This window comes from Vicugna pacos, chromosome 13 (assembly GCF_048564905.1).
Source record: "Vicugna pacos chromosome 13, VicPac4, whole genome shotgun sequence".
Classification (NCBI taxonomy): Eukaryota; Metazoa; Chordata; class Mammalia; order Artiodactyla; family Camelidae; genus Vicugna; species Vicugna pacos.
In genome coordinates, this window is record NC_132999.1 from 21,168,828 (window position 1) to 21,186,782 (window position 17,955).

The 17,955-nt window shown below is 32.7% G+C and overlaps 1 protein-coding gene across 5 annotated transcripts in view; it reads left to right on the top strand.

The window, feature by feature from the left end:
* DOCK7 (dedicator of cytokinesis 7) overlaps positions 1 to 17,955 on the top strand; it is a 176,330-nt gene that overhangs the window by 23,647 nt on the left and 134,728 nt on the right. For all 5 annotated transcript variants that reach the window (XM_072974312.1, XM_072974308.1, XM_072974309.1 and 2 more), the window contains exons 3-9: positions 5,214 to 5,389; positions 5,578 to 5,646; positions 9,529 to 9,658; positions 9,753 to 9,965; positions 10,288 to 10,373; positions 10,953 to 11,019; positions 11,999 to 12,148. In XM_072974312.1, the coding sequence (XP_072830413.1) occupies positions 5,214 to 5,389; positions 5,578 to 5,646; positions 9,529 to 9,658; positions 9,753 to 9,965; positions 10,288 to 10,373; positions 10,953 to 11,019; positions 11,999 to 12,148 (891 nt within the window). The remainder of the gene's footprint in view (positions 1 to 5,213; positions 5,390 to 5,577; positions 5,647 to 9,528; positions 9,659 to 9,752; positions 9,966 to 10,287; positions 10,374 to 10,952; positions 11,020 to 11,998; positions 12,149 to 17,955) is intronic.

Below are 17,955 nucleotides of genomic sequence, written 5' to 3' on the forward strand. Positions count from 1 at the left end.
CCCATTTAATTTACAATTCAGTGGATTTAATATATTCACAGATATGTACAATCACTACAAATTGATTTAGAGTATTTTCATCACCTCAAAAAGAAACTCTTTAGCTATCATCCTTTTAATCCCCCTTTTCTCCAGACCAGAACAACCACTAATCAAGTACCAGAATTTTGATTGCACACCAGAAAGGATTGAAAGAGATCTTAACACTAAACATGTCAGTCAAAATTCCAGTGCAGTGATTGTTGAAGTAAGACAGTGTGTCACATTGCCTGTGAAAGAATCCGTAGGGCTTCACTATTGCTTCTTGTCATCCTTTAACCCTGCTTACTGCCCTGTCGCTCTTTGTTGTAAAATCATGTTGCATCTCCTTCCTTGGATCTGTAAATACAGGATCTTTCTTTGGAGTCCTACAAAGTAATACATAGTTGTAAGCAGCTTATCACAGCATCCCAAAATTAACCCAGGCAGTTGTCTCTGATAGGAGTCAGAGAGAGTAGAGACATTTGTAGCAAAAAAAAATTTGTTTCCTTGCTACAAGTCTAGCTAATTATTACACCTAGAAAGCCAGCGACTTTCTGTGTGAGTTTAGAAAACAAGATCATTTATCATTTCTGTGATTTAGTATTTTTAAGAGTGCCATAGGATACTTCCCTACCCTAACACTTATCTCTTGATATGGGTGGCTATTCTTTGAGGAGAGGTTAATTTTGAATTAGACATATGTAAGGACTCCCAGCTTTTGTCTTTATTTTCATTGAGTATTCATTTGTGACACTTTGAATCCTGAAAGATATACTGCCCTAGATATAATGCATGAGTGTGAAGCATTGACTTATAAAGTTTCCAAAAAAATGTTTATTTAAATGTGTGTATATGTGTATTTATATTGTGGTAAAATATACATCACATAAAATTTATCAGTTTGAACATTTCTCAGTGTACAATTCAGTGGTATTAGGTATATTCATAGTGTTGTGCAAACCTCCACCATTATCATCATCACTGTCCATTTCCAGAACCTTTTAATTAACCCAAACTGAAAACCTATACCCATTAAACAGTAATTTCATATTCCCCCACTTCTTTCTAATCCATAGTAACCTCTGTTCTATTTATTATCTCTATGAATTTGTCTATTATATGTACCTCATGTAAGTGGAATTGTACAATATTTGTATTGTACAATTTGTGTCTGGCTTATTTTACTCAATATAATGTCCTCAGGGTTCACCCATATTATAGCATTTGTTAGAATTTCATTCCTTTTTGAGGCTGAATAATATGCCATTGTATGTGTATACTATATTTTGTTTATCCATTCATCTGTTGATGGACATTGGATTGTTTCCATCTTTTGGCTATTGGTAATGATGCTGCTGTGAACATGAGTGTGCAAGTATCTGAGCCTCTATTTTCAATTTTTTGAAATGTATACCTAGAAGTGAATTTGGTAGAGCAGATGGTAATTCTGTGTGTTTTGTTTTTTGTTTTGGAACCACCAAATTGTTTTCCACTGCAGCCATACCACTTTACATTTCCATCAGCAGTGCACAGGACTTCCATTTCCTCTGTATCCTCTCCTATGCTTGTTATTTTCCATTTTTTGGTAATAGCCATCATAATAGATGTGATGTAGTATCTTGTGTTTTTGATTTGCATTTCTTTTATTCCATTAACTTTATGTTGTATTTTCATTTAGTTCAATGTAGTTTTTAAATTTCACTTTTTAGAACTCCTCTGTGACTCGTGGATTATTTGGAACTGTGTTGTTTAGTTTCCAAATGTTTGGAGGTTTTCCTAGTATCTTTCTGTTGATAATTTCTAGTTTGATTACATTATGGTCAGAGAATACAGTCTGTATGATTTCAGTTCATTTAAATTTGTTGCGGTTTGTTTTAAGGCTCAGGGTATGGTCTATCCTGGTATTTACTTTTTGGGCCTTTGAAAAGAGTGTTTTTTTCTGCTGTCATTGGGCGGACTATTCTATAAATGTCAATTAGATCCTATTGGTTGATGGTGCATTGAATTTTACCATATGCTTCTTGATTTTTCTGTCTGGTTTTCTTTTAGTTGTTGAGAGAGATAATCTTGGAGTCTCCAACTGTACCTGTAGATATGTCTTATGTCTTACTTTAGTTCTATCAGTTTTGCTTCATGTAATTTATAGCTCTTTTGTTTAGTACATGCCCACATTTAAGGTGCTGTGGATCATAGCTGTTATCAGGTAATGTCCCTCTTTATCCAGTACTTTTCTTTGTACTGAAGTCAGGGTACTTTATCTGAAATTAATATAACCACTTCTACTTTCCTTTGATTAATGTATATGTGTTATATCTTTTTCCATCCTTCTATTTTCAGCCTCCTTATAGTATATTATTTGAAGTGAGTGTTTTGTATTCCGTAGAGGTGCATTATGTTTTTAAATCCATTCTGCCAATCTTTTCCTTTTTTAATTGGTGTATGTAGACCATTTACATTTAATATTATTATCATTCTGCAAGGGCTTTAATCTGCCATTTTATTTTTTATTTGTTCTCTCTGCTTTTTAATTCTCTAGTGTCTTTTTTATGTCTTCCTGTGGGTTGCCTGAACTTTTTTAGAATTCCATTTTGATTTATCTGTAGTGTTGTTGAGTGCATATCTTTGTATAGCCTTTTTAGTGGCTTATAATAAATATAATATAAGGCATTATATATATACATAACTTACCATGTGTAAGTATTGACATTTTATCAGTTTGAGTGAAGTACAGAAATCTTTTGTACCTGTATGTCTTTTTACCCTATAGGTATTATATTATATATTCTGACACTGTCCCAGCAGTAAGGAGAAGGGGTTCCTTGTTACTGCTACATACATGGGAATGGGTGTCCAGATTCTCTATGTGGTCTCCACTGACATTGTAGGAGTGGGGGACTCATTACTTTCCAGTAGATATGAAAATCTCAGCTCCCTACTCTGACTTCTCTGACATCATGCTGGTGGGGAGTATTGTAATGGTGTGTTACAGCTTAGTGGGGGTCAGTCTAGCTCCCCATTTGGCCTTTGTGGCTGTGGACATGGGTGGGACTAGTTTTTTATGTGATGTTTGGCTGGAGTAGGGTGGTTATTGTCTAGGAGTTTTCTGTTTTGCTCAGCTGTTGCTTTCTCGGTGGTTTGGCTGGGGAGAACAGGCTTTGGTGGTTTTTGTTGTTGTTAGTGGTGGTTTTTTTCCCTGTGCTCTTCAGTGTTTCTAGATTGTGGGCTTCTCTAGCTCCAAGTCTGGAGTATATTAAGTCAAAAAGAAATTTTAAGTAACTCATTGCTGTACTGTTCCTTGGGTCCTGAGATCCCTGTTGGTGTGCCTTTTCTCTCTCCACCTTTCAGAGTCATCTTGTGTTTATTTTATAAACAACATGCAGGGTTTGTAGTTGTAATTAGTGGGAATAATAGAGAAAAGTATGTCTACTCCATCTTCCTAGAATTGGAAGTACCTCCTCGTGACTTTTGAGGTTGAGTGCTTTTTCACGTGGTAACTGGCTATTCTTACATCTTCCTTTGTGAATGTCTTATCACCTTCCCTTTATCCCCCATTTAATTGAGAAGATAGTTTGTTTTTATGGTTGAGATGAAGGACTTCTTTATATATTCTAGATGCCAGTCCCTTATTAAATATATTTTGTAAGTATTTTCTTTTATCATGGCTTGCCTATTCATTTTCTTAGCTGTTTTTTTTGGGGGGGGCATTTCATTATTTATTTAAATAATTTACTGAGGTAAAATTCACAGTCTAGAAATTAACCATTTTAAAATGAACAATTCTTAAATTAAAAAAAATGAACAATTCAGTGGCATTTAGTGCATTCACAGTGTTCTTAACTGTCTTTTGATGTGTCAGATTTTCTTTTATGATTATCCCTTTCTGTGTCATGTTTAAGAAACCTTTGCATACTTCCAAATTTTGAAGACATTCTCCTATAACTCCTTCTATCAGCTTTATAGTTTCAGCATTATTGTTTATATCTGTGATCCGTTGCAAGTTAATTTTTGTACATGTTGTGATGTAAGGATTAAGATTCATTTCCACCCCCATATAGATAATTTTTTCAGCAACAGTGGTTGAAAAAGATTTCCCTTTCCCTTATGAATTTCTTCTTTCTCTCTATCAAGAACATTATGATAGTGTATTATGTACTTGGTAGAATGGCTAACATAGAATGCTTACGAGAGAAAACCATGAATTTTAGGGCTTAAAGACCCAGTTTAAATTTTTGTTCTATCATTTTGTGGCTATTTTATTTTCAGAAGTTAATTTATTTGAGCACAATTGCCTTTACTTGTAGAACTGAAATAGTAATTATCTCTAACTTACAGAGTTTGGGGAGGCTTCAGTGAGAATACACACAATGGTGATGATAATAATAGCTACTATCAATGGGTAGAAACCAAAGTTTTGGCAAGGTCGCACCCTCTTCAGAGGCTCCCTTCAAAATCAGTTTCTTTCCTCTTCCAGATTCTGTTAGCTGCTTGTGACCATATCATTTCCATCTTTAAGACCAGAATCTTCAAATCTCTTTGCTGTGTCTCTGTATGGCTTTTGTGTGGCCCAAACCTCCCTCTCTCTTCGATATATATATGATTACATTTAGGACCGACTAAGATAATCCAGGATAATGACTCTATTTGAAGGTCCTTAAGGATATCTTCAGGCACTCTTTTATTTTATGTTCTATTTGTTTATTTATTTTCACATATTAGGTCCATGGATTGGGATGTGGAGATCCTTTGGAGGGCCATTTTTCAATGTATTGCAGTGTGGTTGTACATTTTTACTAGGATTATCAACAACAACATACAAAGTAAAAGCACCGTTAAGAAGCTTAGCAATGAAACTTTCAAACTATAAAAAAGAATTCCTTCAATGAGCATTTTGTCACTGTAAAGTATTATGGAACTGTTAATTATCTTTACTGTTTTTATGTGAAGGTTATGGGCAGAATCTAAGCAAGAAGATCAAAGAGAGTATGACGCGAAGCATAAAGGAGTATGAGGCCAACACCTTGTGGTTTCTTTAGTGCATCTGGCTCAATATCTGTTGACATTGTAGAAATAACTAGGTCACAAACATATTATATTTTAAAAAAATAATAAATTTTCTTTGCTTAAAGTTTTAAAATTCTTGTATCCACTTCTTCCTTTCTACCCACCTCTCATGCCCACCCCTCTTTATAAAGGTGCCCCTTACTGAAGCAGTGGATCCAGTGGATTTGGAAGATTACCTCATTACTCATCCCTTAGCTGTGGATTCTGGGCCTCTAAGGGATTTGGTTGAATTCCCTCCAGATGATATTGAAGTGGTTTATAGTCCTAGGGACTGCAGAACCCTTGTTTCAGCTGTACCTGAAGAAAGGTAAAGAGATGTTTACCTATTTCTGGTTTTTGGTTAACTATAGAAAGGCTACATTCCATTTTTAAATTTAGATCCTATTTCTTGTGGTTGTGTTGTTTCCTGTTATATGAACAAGAATGCAGCAGTCAAATTCACAAATATCAATGCTTTCCTGTCTAAATTATAAAAAATTTTCTTTTTTAAAATAGTGAAATGGATCCACATGTTAGAGATTGTATAAGAAGTTATACAGAAGACTGGGCAATTGTGATCAGAAAGTAAGTTATATGTTTATAACATTTAAAAATGCTGAGTAGGATCTATAAATGGATTAAGGTGGATAAATACTAATTATGAGACCTGAAAATTCATTTTAAAAAAGAGCTGAAAAAGTAAAAGGACCATGCATATAGATATTTTCTCCTTAGGAGTTCCGCAACTACTTTCACTTACTTTCCTTTTAAAATAATAGGTTCGTGGGGATAGTATTTCTGTATTATCATGGATCATTAATAACTAATAATGCTAATGATTTGTGGCTTAATTCTTTTTGAGAAATCATGAGTAAGTATTGATGAATAATTTGTATTTCTCAAAAAGAATCCAGTTTATTGAAACTTAAATGGTTAAGATAAATTTAACAGCTAGTTTTCCAGATTGAGCTGTTTGAAAGGTCTCTACCCTTTATCAACTAACTGAATATTTACAGGTCCTTGACATGTACATCCAATCAAGTAAATATTTGTAAAAAAAATGTTTTGTTTTACCATGGAATTAATTATTCTAATGGACGGTGTTTGAAATATCAGGTCAGACTTTTCTTTTGCTGATTTGCATAATGAAGAAGGGTCTTCATACTGAAGCTTCTTAGCCTTATCGTATTTTTCTAAAGGAAATATAATGACTGAAGTAGTGGAGAATTGCTATGACATTATATTTTTGAGACATGAAGTTATCTGTGCTAAGTTGTACTAGCAACAGCGATGTATCCATTGCTTATTGTTTTGCCCTTACGGCTGCTGTCTTATTTCACTGCGTTTAATATTGTGCTAAGCGTCACTCTTGGGGATACTGCTGACATGCTTTTTAGTTTTAGTGTGACCTAATAAAAGCACAGTCGGCTACCCTTTATAAAGAAGAGCTGTTTTTATGAACTTACAATTTTGATAAGTATTACAGTAGCCAGATTTTAGACATTACTGAACATATATGCAAAGAGGTAAAGACTTTTATGTTCCTCTGTCACACAACTCAGTCTTTACCTCTTTGCATGCATGTTGGAAAGTTATAATCAGAAATCCTAATAAAAAGAGATTAGTCGCAAAATATATTAACCTCAGAATCATGGGAGTCTGCTACTTAATTCTAATCATGGAGTTAACAGACTTGATTTAGGCAAGAGGGTAAGATAGTAACATTTATGGTTATTTGCTATATGCTAGGCATTTTATTGGATACTTTACACTCACTTCATCTAAGGTTTCAACAGATAAGGTAGCTCAGGCTTATAGTGGTTAAGTAACTTCTTTGAGGTCCCATAATCAAAAAGTGGGATAGCTAGGAGTAGAACCTAGAAGCATCAGATTCTAATGCTTATATTGTTCTTTTATACTAGATATTATTTATTATCTGCAGTGGTAGGCAGATACAGTATTTCCAGACAAATACGGGTTTACAAAATAAAAAGTGAGCATTAGAACCTAGAATTGCCAACTATTTGATGAAAACCACTTGAAAGAGAATTAACTATGAATAAAAGAACTAACAATTTAGGAAATAGTTAATAGAATATAGATCAAGACCCATACGTGTAACTAATATCCTCAAAGAGATGTGAAAAGATATGGTAACCAAATAAAAAAATCAGCTAGTTATCTTTGGAAGTGAAAATTTTGTTCATTGAAAAAAAATGTTAAAACTCAGCAGATAAGCTTAATGGCAGAGTGAATGTGACTGAAAAGTGGAGTAGTAAGTTATAAGAGGAAACCAAAACATTTTTCTGTAATTCAGCACAGAAGGGTAAAGGGATTCAACACATACTAATTAAGAAGCTGGTATTTGCCAGGCACTGTGCTAATCAATGATGGTACAGCGGTCAACGAAACTAACTCCCTGCCCTCAGGGAGCCTACATTCTACTTGGGGTTGAGGGCAATGACAGTAAATAAACACAGATAAATACGTAATACACGTGGTGAAGGCAAATCTTGTACAGAAAAAAAGTAGGATAAGGGGGATAGGGAGAGCCAAAAAATAGGTGATTCTACTTTTTATAATTAATCAGAAGAGGCCTTCCTGAAGAGATGAATTAGAGCAAAGACCTGAAGGAAGCAAGGGAATAAGCTGCCTGGATATCTGGGGGAAGAGTGTATTAGGCAGAGGGAAGAGCAGTACACGCAACGGCTCCATATTGGAAGCTAGGAATGTTCAAGGAATACTAAGGAGGTCAGTGTGGCTGGAACAGAGTAAGTGAGGGAGAGAATGCCAAGATATGAAGTCATAGAAATGGTGATGCTGGATGGGTAATCATGTAGAGCCTTCTCATAGCAACTGACCAGAAGAACAGAATGATAATATAGAAAAGAGTATTGATCATGAATCGTGTCATTCTTCTCAGGTCTCTTGAATTTCATACTATCAATTTTTTAGGACATGAAGCAGAACACAACAGTATTCTGGTTTATTAGAGTATCTTAGATATGCAACTTCATGAATTAAGCCCCCCCTTTTTTTTTACTATATCTCATTTTTATTAAAAAATACAAATATATGTATATGCATGTATGTATATACTTAGGTATATGTATATACTTATGATTATACATATGCCCAGGAAAAGATCCTAAACACTAGTTCAACACTGATAATCTCTGAGTAGTAGAAATATAATGATTTTATTTTTATCAGTCTGTATTTTTAAGTTTTCAGTAAGAAACATGGATTCGTTCTGTAATACTAAAATGTTATTAAAGAAACTTTTTCATGTAGAAAAGCAATAGTGCATTCTGTCCTTTAAGGAAAATAAAAATGTTTCCATTGAGAAAAATGACTAGAAAATAGCTTAATAACTGGTAATGGTTTTTGGCTGTTAAGTTTTGTCTATTTGTTTTTAGTCTACATGATGTAAAGAGTCAAACAGACCTGTGTTTGAATTCAAACTCTGTCACTTTTCAGGCATTTTACACAAATTAAGGCACTTAAAACATTTCATGAAAGATTAAAACACCTTCTGAGTAATATCTTTCATATCGCTATATTGAATATTTTTATTTTAGTTCTTCTAGAGAAAAATGCTTTTATTTTGTGATTATGTTGTGATGTGAACATGATGTAGCTGCTGTGCAATACCTTTAGCAACAAGACGTGATGTGAGTAATTCATATCAAGGGTGATTCTTTACTATTTCATAAATTGACTGATAGAACCATATCGTCCTCTGGTAATTATGATTTTTTTTTGCTCCAATTAAAAATTTGCCCAGTTTGACTGTATGGGGTGTGGCACGGTAATTGCTCTTTGATCTTACTGTCTGAGATTCTTGGATATTGGATTGTTAAGGAATAAGTTTACGCTAAGAGTTATTCTTAGACTAATGCATAGATCATATAACAATGTATGTTAATTAAGAATGTATGTATATAGTGCTATAGATCTTGCTATTTCTCATTTTAGAAGTCTGAAGCTTTAGATTGTTTAAGATCTTTTGTACATAATGAGATACAGCGAAAGTTTTTTGCCTGTTTGAAATTTTAAGGTTTCGATTCTCTGTATGTTTTTTGCCTTTTTAAAATTTGCATTGTTATAAATGCAGTATATACTTTCTACTCTCTCATTTTATTCTTTAACCCCGCTTTCCATCTTTTCCTTTTACTGACCAATTCTCTGAATTGAAAGTACAACTTAAGTTATACCCACATGATTGTCTTGGAGAAGGACAGTATGATTTACTTTTGGAAACTCAATCTGCTTTCTAGTTGGATTAAAGGAACTTTGAATGGAAGTTTTCTTAAACCTCTGATTAAATGTGTAATACACTCAAAACTGCCACATCTTATTATGTAAAGAAATAATGCAGAGAATAGTTGCTTATTACATAATGATGATGGAAAAGTTAAAAATTTTCAAAAACTGATATTTACTTAACTATTTTATTTTGAATAGATATCATAAACTGGGAACAGGATTTAATCCTAATACATTAGATAAACAGAAAGAAAGGCAAAAAGGTTTGCCAAAGCAGGTCTTTGAATCCGATGAAGCTCCAGATGGCAACAACTACCAGGATGAACAAGTAATACTTTTATTTTTAAATGACTATAAGAAGTTATTTTAAAATAGTTAATTTTTTATTCATTAATTAATACATGTAACATTTTGCATGACAGGATGATCTTAAAAGACGTTCAATGTCAATAGACGATACTCCCAGGGGTAGCTGGGCCTGCAGTATTTTTGACTTGAAAAATTCACTTCCTGATGCTTTACTTCCCAATTTGCTTGATCGAACTCCAAATGAAGAAATAGACCATCAGAATGATGACCAAAGGAAATCAAACCGTCACAAGGAACTCTTTGCTTTGCATCCATCACCAGATGAGGTATAGATATTTGGATATAAAAAAGCAAATGATTATTAAATATTAAGATACATATTTTGGGAGTATGAATTGTATACAGTATTATAATAATGTAGAGAACAAAACTTAACTGAAACATAGCAATGCTTTTTATAAATGAAACATAATTGATCACACTTATGATCTAATGACTCCTGTTAGAGGATAAATAGGCCATTCATTTCTGTGTTCAGTTGTGAAGATTAAAAGTAGTAGATTAATAAAATAAGTTCCTAAAAAATAAATTGTAAAGGGTTGAAATATGGTAAGCGCATTCATTTTGGTGTTGCTTGTCAATTTGTAGGAAGAACCAATAGAACGACTTAGTGTTCCTGATGTGCCCAAAGAACATTTTGGTCAAAGACTTCTTGTAAAATGTTTATCATTGAAGTGAGTATTTGTTTTGTTTACTATATAATTTTTATTTACTGGAATAATATTTTGAGTACATATATAACAAAATCCCAGTAGATTTTATACTTGTGTTTGTGTCCTTTTGAAAAGTATCATTCTATACATAATTTTAAATGCTAACTAAGTATTTAATCTTGCCTATGAAACTTAGCTTTAGAGCATTTTTGGCTCACAGGTGAAGATGATTCTTTGCCTCACTATGCAGTTAGTCTTAAAATTGGAAAAATATTCACTGAGATCTACAGTGTTTTATCAGACACTGTTCCTGGCTTGGTGAATATAAAGATAAAGTATCTTTTTTCTTAGGGTCGATTTTATATTTGTTACATGGTAGACTTTTTTTTTTAAGATTTTGAAGTATGCATAAATGGTTGATTTAGACTTTGAAAGATATACATGGGAAAGTGTGTTTCAGGAAGAAGGGTAGCATAGATGGTGTGGCACCAATGTAGAAAAGTACAGGGTATTGAGAGAATTTATTTTTGGAAAGAGATTTCTCCGAATTATGTATTTTATATTTATTTGTTAACTTCTTCATCCTTTTCCTTCCTGAAGGTTTGAGATTGAAATTGAACCCATTTTTGCAAGTTTGGCTTTATATGATGTCAAGGAAAAGAAAAAGGTGAGTCTATATAATTTGAACGTAGTCTTTTGTTACAGTCATAGATTTCAGAAACCTGTTTTTAAGTAGTTTTATAAGATAAATTAGTAATTATTTTTGAGAATTATTAAACATGAATTTTTTAAGAGAAAACAAATTTAAGACTTATTAAGTATTTTCTTACTGTAAGTAGTAAAGTTGACCTAGCTTTTATTTCATTGAAAGAGTTCCAAAAGCAAGTAGCAGAAGCGACTTTCTTTTAATTTAAGAAATAGAAAATATAATTTTAAGCAAACAATGTATAAAGGGTTAGAATGATGGTAACAGTGAATTTATATTGATAAAATTTTGAAATTCTTACTAGCTGAAAGATCATGTATGTATATTTTAAATATTCTTGTCTAAAATATTGCCCTTAGATTTGCCATCATATCTTTATTTCACTTAGGAGTTTTTCAGACCACTATCTCATACAGCATTTCAATATCCTAAGCCTAATGTGTAGTAGAAACTTGAAATGCCTGTAGTAACTTCTGCTGTAAACAGTTATGGGTTTCTATAGCAGAACTCTACTTCAGCGACTTGTATTTGCTAAATCAAATCTTCTGAGATATCATTTATATAATTTTTTAAAGACTCATTGGAGTAATTCATCTCAGTGATAATTTCTTTGTAAAATTTCTAATCAAAAGGTTGCATTTCTAATCAAATGAGCTTGGGATATTGTTTTTCAGAATATGTTTTTGCATTATATTTCCAAATAATTTGCAGATTTTTTTTTGCTTTGATTTAGACATGTAAAGATTGGTCAGTGAAATATATGGGAAACTGTATGTTAGTATAATGCTCTAGTATCTGAAGTATAGATGGTGCCACACCATCTATGCTACCCTTCTTCCTGAAACACACTTTCCCATGTATATCTTTCTGAATATGTATGATTTTTGTGTTTTTTTTAAATGCACCGATTTTAAATTTAATATATGAATATATTTTTTAGATTTCAGAAAACTTTTATTTTGACCTTAATTCTGAGCAGATGAAAGGATTATTACGTCCACATGTACCACCTGCTGCCATTACCACCCTGGCAAGATCAGCTATTTTTTCTATCACTTATCCTTCGCAAGATGTTTTTCTTGTAATAAAGGTGAGAATGATGCTAAATGTGTTCGTTTATTTGTGTTGCATCTATATGCTTGTATCCTTATCAATATTGTAAGCTTTTCAAGGGCAAAGATTTTATCGTTACCTATTTTTTCATCTTAATATTTCTTAATAATTTTGGATGTACACTATAGGTACTACTAAATTTTGATTTTAAGGAATTGGCTCATGTGATTGTGGGAGCTGGCAAGTTTTAAATGTGTAGGGCAGGATGACAGACTAGAAATTCAGGTAAGAGTTGATGTTGTAGCCTTGAGTCTGAATTCTGCAGGGTAGCAGACTGGAAACTCAGGCAGGATTTCTATGTTGCAGTGTTGAGAATTCCTTCTTTGAGAAACATTGGTCTTTGTTCTTAAGGCCTTTAACTAACTGGATGAAGCCCATCCATGTAACGGAGGATAATCTGCTTTACTCAAAGTCTACAGATTTAAAAGTTAAGCACCTCTAAAAAATACCTTCACAGCAACATTTAGACTGATGTTTGATCAAACAACTGAGCATCATAGACTAGCCACGTTGACATATAAAATTAACCGTCATAGGAGCTATCCTACTTTATCACTCAGTTCCTAAATTATATAAATACTAAAATCCCAGTCCCTGAGATCATGTAGCATTATGATTTGACTGCCAGCTAATTAAGAATAAAGATTACAAATTCTAAAATCTGAGTATTACTAAGATACTTAGCGTAGGGTAACTTAAGACTAATTTACTTGAACTTGACCTTGACTTGAAAGTAGCCTAAAATATATTCCTTAATCATTTTATCTTTATTTATATAAAATTATCATTAAAAGGTAATGAATTTTATAATAGGGTTATAAAGTGGATTGTCATGAAATGAATTTTATTTACCCACAGGAATAATGTCCTAATTTGTGGAAACATTCCTATGAATTCAGGTTAAAATAAATCTTAGTTACAATGAACAGTCCTACAAGCAAAGACTTAGCAGCTGTGGTCTTCAGAAACTCACTGAAGAGTAAAGTTCTAGCTATTAATACAGTTGATAAATGTATTTTGCAGATTTATTTTACATGGGAAAATAGTAAGTTTTCATAAAATAAAACATACTTGAGGGAATAAGCTGGAAAGATAGAGATGATGATTGGTATATTGGCTGCTTGAAAATGAAATTATACTATATGATCTCAGCTGTGTAAAATATATACACACACACCTATACACACATAAATGTTTGCAAATACATATGAAAAGATTTTTCTATAATTTCAAAAATATCAAGAAGTTAAAATGTTAAAAAAAAATTTAAAGAAAATGTATTTATGAGGTTTTCTTAAGTCGTAGTCAGCAGGATGTTTTGTTTTTTGAGAGGAAAAATCCCCTTGACTTGTGTATTCATTATAGCTCTACAAGAATAAAAAGGCAAAATCCCAGGGACAAACAACAATAAACATTTTGTAGTTCATGCATCTGAGTTGTCTTGTGGTCAGCTGATCAAGGGCTATACTCTGTTAGGTGGCTGTGCTCCTTCCAGATGTCTGTAGATTGGCTTTGCTTCTTTGTATGTCTCTCTTCTAGCCAGCTAGACTGGCATGTTCTCACAGTGATTGCAGAAGTGCCAAAGAGCATACCCAGTTGCACAGGCATTTTTGTAGCCTATGGTCACATCACAGCAGCTAACATTTTTTGGCCAAACAGGTCACATGACAGAACATAAGCTCAAGGAACTGTGATATGTACTTGTCCTCTTTATTTGAAGGAATTGGCAATGTCATATAGCCTGAGAGGGGTAAAGGGAGGGTGAAGAGTTGGGACTGTTAGTGTAATCTGTCACTGTCTGTGATACTGAGATTCTGACTCATCTAGAATTACTAATTCCTTGCTCACTTTTGTGCCTGGTTTGTTAGCATGGTTACTTTCTGGTAAATATATGAAGGGGTGATAGCATTATGTTTGGATTATTGTTTACCTAAGCTTCTGTGTAGGGAACCAAAAAACAAAGCATCTTGGAAGAAACCCACAAATAGACAAACAAAAACTTGGGTTACAATAAGGTAATTATAATTAAGTTTACTTAAAATTATTTTAATAAATTTTTTATTGAAGTATGACATACTTATAAAAAGTACACACCAATCAGAAATACATAGTTTGATGAACTATTTCCAAATGAATATGTTTATATTACTACCTACCCAGGTTAAGAAACAAAACATTACCAGAATCCCAGAAATTGCCCTTGTGCCCCATCTTGTTCACTGTTCCTTTTTTTCCCTTTAATTTTGGCTTGTTTTTGAACACTATATTAGTGGGGTCCAACAGTATACATATAATTTTTACTTGCTTTTTTCTGCTCTACAATGATCATGTGATTAATCTGTGCTACTGTATGCAGCAGTTTGAAAATTCATTTACATTACTTCGTAGTATTTCATTATATGAATGTATCACACTTTATCCATTTTACTGGTAATAGATGTTTTGGTTCATTCAGTTTTGTAACTTGTATCAGTAATTTTGTAAATATTTGCATTCCATGAGTATAGATATATGTACTGATTTCTATTTAGTATATTCCTGAGAGTAGAATTGCTGAATCATAAGATATTTGTATGTCAGCTTTGGTAGATGCTGCCATATAGGTTTCCAGATTATCTGTGATAGTTGCATTTCCACCAGGACTGAGTAAGAGTTTGTTAGTCACACTTGGTATTTATCAGTGTTATAAAAAATTGAGATATAAGATACATATAATGAGATCTATATAGTATACAAATGTGGGGTAAACAGCTTGGTGAATTCTTAGGTATGTATTCATCTGTGTAATCATTACTGAGCTCAAGCCAAATAGTATTTCCATCACTCCATCACCCTGGAGAGTTCATTTGTTCGTCTTTCTAGTCACCACCAGATAACGAGTATTCCAACTTAAATCACCATCATTTAGCTGTTCTTCTTTTTGAATTTCATATGAACAGAATCATACGGTAGGCAATCTTTTGTGCCTGGCTTGTTTCACTCTATAATTTCTGTGAGAGTCCTCTATATTGTTATGTATAACAGTAGTTTGTTCTTTCATTTTTATTATCATGTTGTACTCCATTGTCTGATCTTAACATATTTTATTTATTCTGCTTAGATAAAGGATAGGCCTTAATAGACCATAGATTTTTTTTTCCCCTAGTGTACACCTCGTTTTCAATTGCTTATTATAAATAAAGCTCTGTGCACATTCTTTAACAAGTCTTTTGGTATCTGAGTATACACTTGTTTGTGTTTGATATTGATGGATAATAGGGTAGATGTATGTTTAGCCTAAATATATATGTCAGATTCCCAGAATGAGTCAACCATTTTCCACTCTTAACAACACTGGTATTTGTCAATCTTCTTAATTGTAGCCATTCTGGTATTCACTGTGGTTTTAGTTTGCATTTCCGCTGACTAGTAATGGTTTAACTATCTTTATACACTTACTGGTCATTGGATATTCTCTTTATGAAATGCCTGGTGAAATCATTTGCCCATATTTTATTGGGTTATTTTAGCTTTTTTATTATTGATTTGTAGGAATTCTTAATATATTCTGGATGTTATTTTGTTGTTGGTTATTTGTATTCACGTTTTTGCCACTCTGTGCTTGCTTTCTCACAGACTGCTGTCCTTTGATGAACTGAAGTTTATAGTTTACATGTTGTCTAATTTATCAACCATTTTCTTTATGGCTATGGTATTTTGTGTTCTGTGTATGAAATTTTTGCTTCTTTTATGTTCAAAACATATTCTCTTAAGTGATCCCTTGTAAGAGTAATTGTTTCACCTTACACATATAAGTTTGGGGTGATGTCAGATGATCAATCCCCCCTGAATATTGAATAACCAAACGACCAGGCACTATTGATTGAAAAGACTGTTTTTTCTCCTGCTGCTCTTGCAGAGTATCCTGTGTCATAAATCAAGTGCTCATATGTATGAGGTTTCCCCTTCTTTTTTGTTTGCAAGGTCTATTTGTCTTTAATTGGCACCAGTACTACATTGTTTTAATCATTGTAGTTTATAAAATATAGTGTATTTTTTTCTAACTTTATTTTTCAAGATTGGCTTTGATGTTATTGACTGTTTACATTTTTGTGTAAATTTTTGCTTGTCAGTCCTTCTCCACTGCAGGCATACTCTCTCTCAAGAAAGGACTTGCTGACATGTTGACTGAGATTGCATTAAATATACTGATCAGTTTGGGAAAGTTGACATCTTTAAACTGCTGCATATTCTAGTCAATGAACACAGTATATCCCTCCATGTTTTTAGGTCTTTTTCTCTTATATCTTCCTGATAATTTGATACTTTTGACCCTTTTATAAATGATACTAAATATTTTTATTTTAAATTATATATAGGAACTTGATTTCATTTGTTACTGGTATATATGTGATTATCTTTTCTTTGTAAACTTTTATTTGTAGTTAATAACATGCAGAAGGTGTACACCTTCTTTAATTTTTACATATAACTAACTCGGTAATATAACCAACATCCGGATCAAGGTATGGAACATTACCCACAACCTTCTTTGTGCCTCTTCCTACTACACTGACTTTGATCACCATAAACTAGTTTAGCCTCTATTTGCATGTCATAGGAAAGAAATCATAGGATATACATTCTTGTATCTGCCATTCTGAAGAATTATGATTGTATGATTCATCATTTTGACATGTAGCAGTAGTTGTTTTTCATTTGGTATATTATCCTATTATATGAATATATCACAGTTTGTCCATTCTCGTTTTTTAAGGCTAAATAATATTCCATTGTGTGTGTACACACATACACACTGTGTTTTGTTTACTCATTTCTTGATGGACAAGATGGACAAGTACCTTTTGGCTACTGTGAATAATGCTACTATGAACATGGGTATACAAATATCTGTTAGAGTCCCTGAATATATACCCAGAAATGGATTATTCTATTGAATATATATCCAAAAATAGATTTCCTGAATTATATGATTATATTTTTAAATTTTTGAGGAACCTCTGTACCATTTTCCATAGCAGATGTACCATTTTACATTCCCACCAAAAGCATACAGAGGTTCCAGTTTCCATATCCTTGCCAATACTTGTTACTATTATATTTTTGATAATGGCCATCCTGATGAGTGTTAGGTAGTATATCTTTGTGGTTTTGATTTGCATTTCCCTAATGATTAGTGTTGTTGAGCATCTTTTTGTATGTTTCTTAGACATTTGTATGTTTTCTTTGGAGAAATGTCTGTTCAAGTCCTTTGCCCATTTAAAAATCAAATTTGTTGTTTTGTTGAGTTGTAGGATTTCTTTATGTATTTTGGATATTAACTCCGTATCAGATACATGATTTTCAGATATTTTCTCATTCTGTGAATTGCCTTTTTACCCTGCTGATTGTGTCCTGTCATGTACAAAAGTGTGAAGTTTTGATACAATCTGATTTAACTAGTTTTACTTTTGCTACCTGTGCTTTTTTGGGTCAAATCCATGGAAACATTACCAAATCCAATGTCATGAAGCTTTTCCTCTATTTTTTCTTCTAAGAGTTTTATAGTTTTAGGTTTATGTTTAGGTGTTTGATCAATTTTCAGTTAATTTTTGTATATAATGTAACATAAGGGTCTGACTTTATTCTTTTGCGTTTGGATATTCAGGGTTTTTTTTTTTAACAGTATTTGTTGAAAAAGGTGTTCTTTCCCCATTTAATGGTCTTGGCATTCTTGTTGAAAATCATTTAGGTATTTATAGTTTTCAGATTATAAGTATTCTACCTTTTTGGTTAATTACTCAG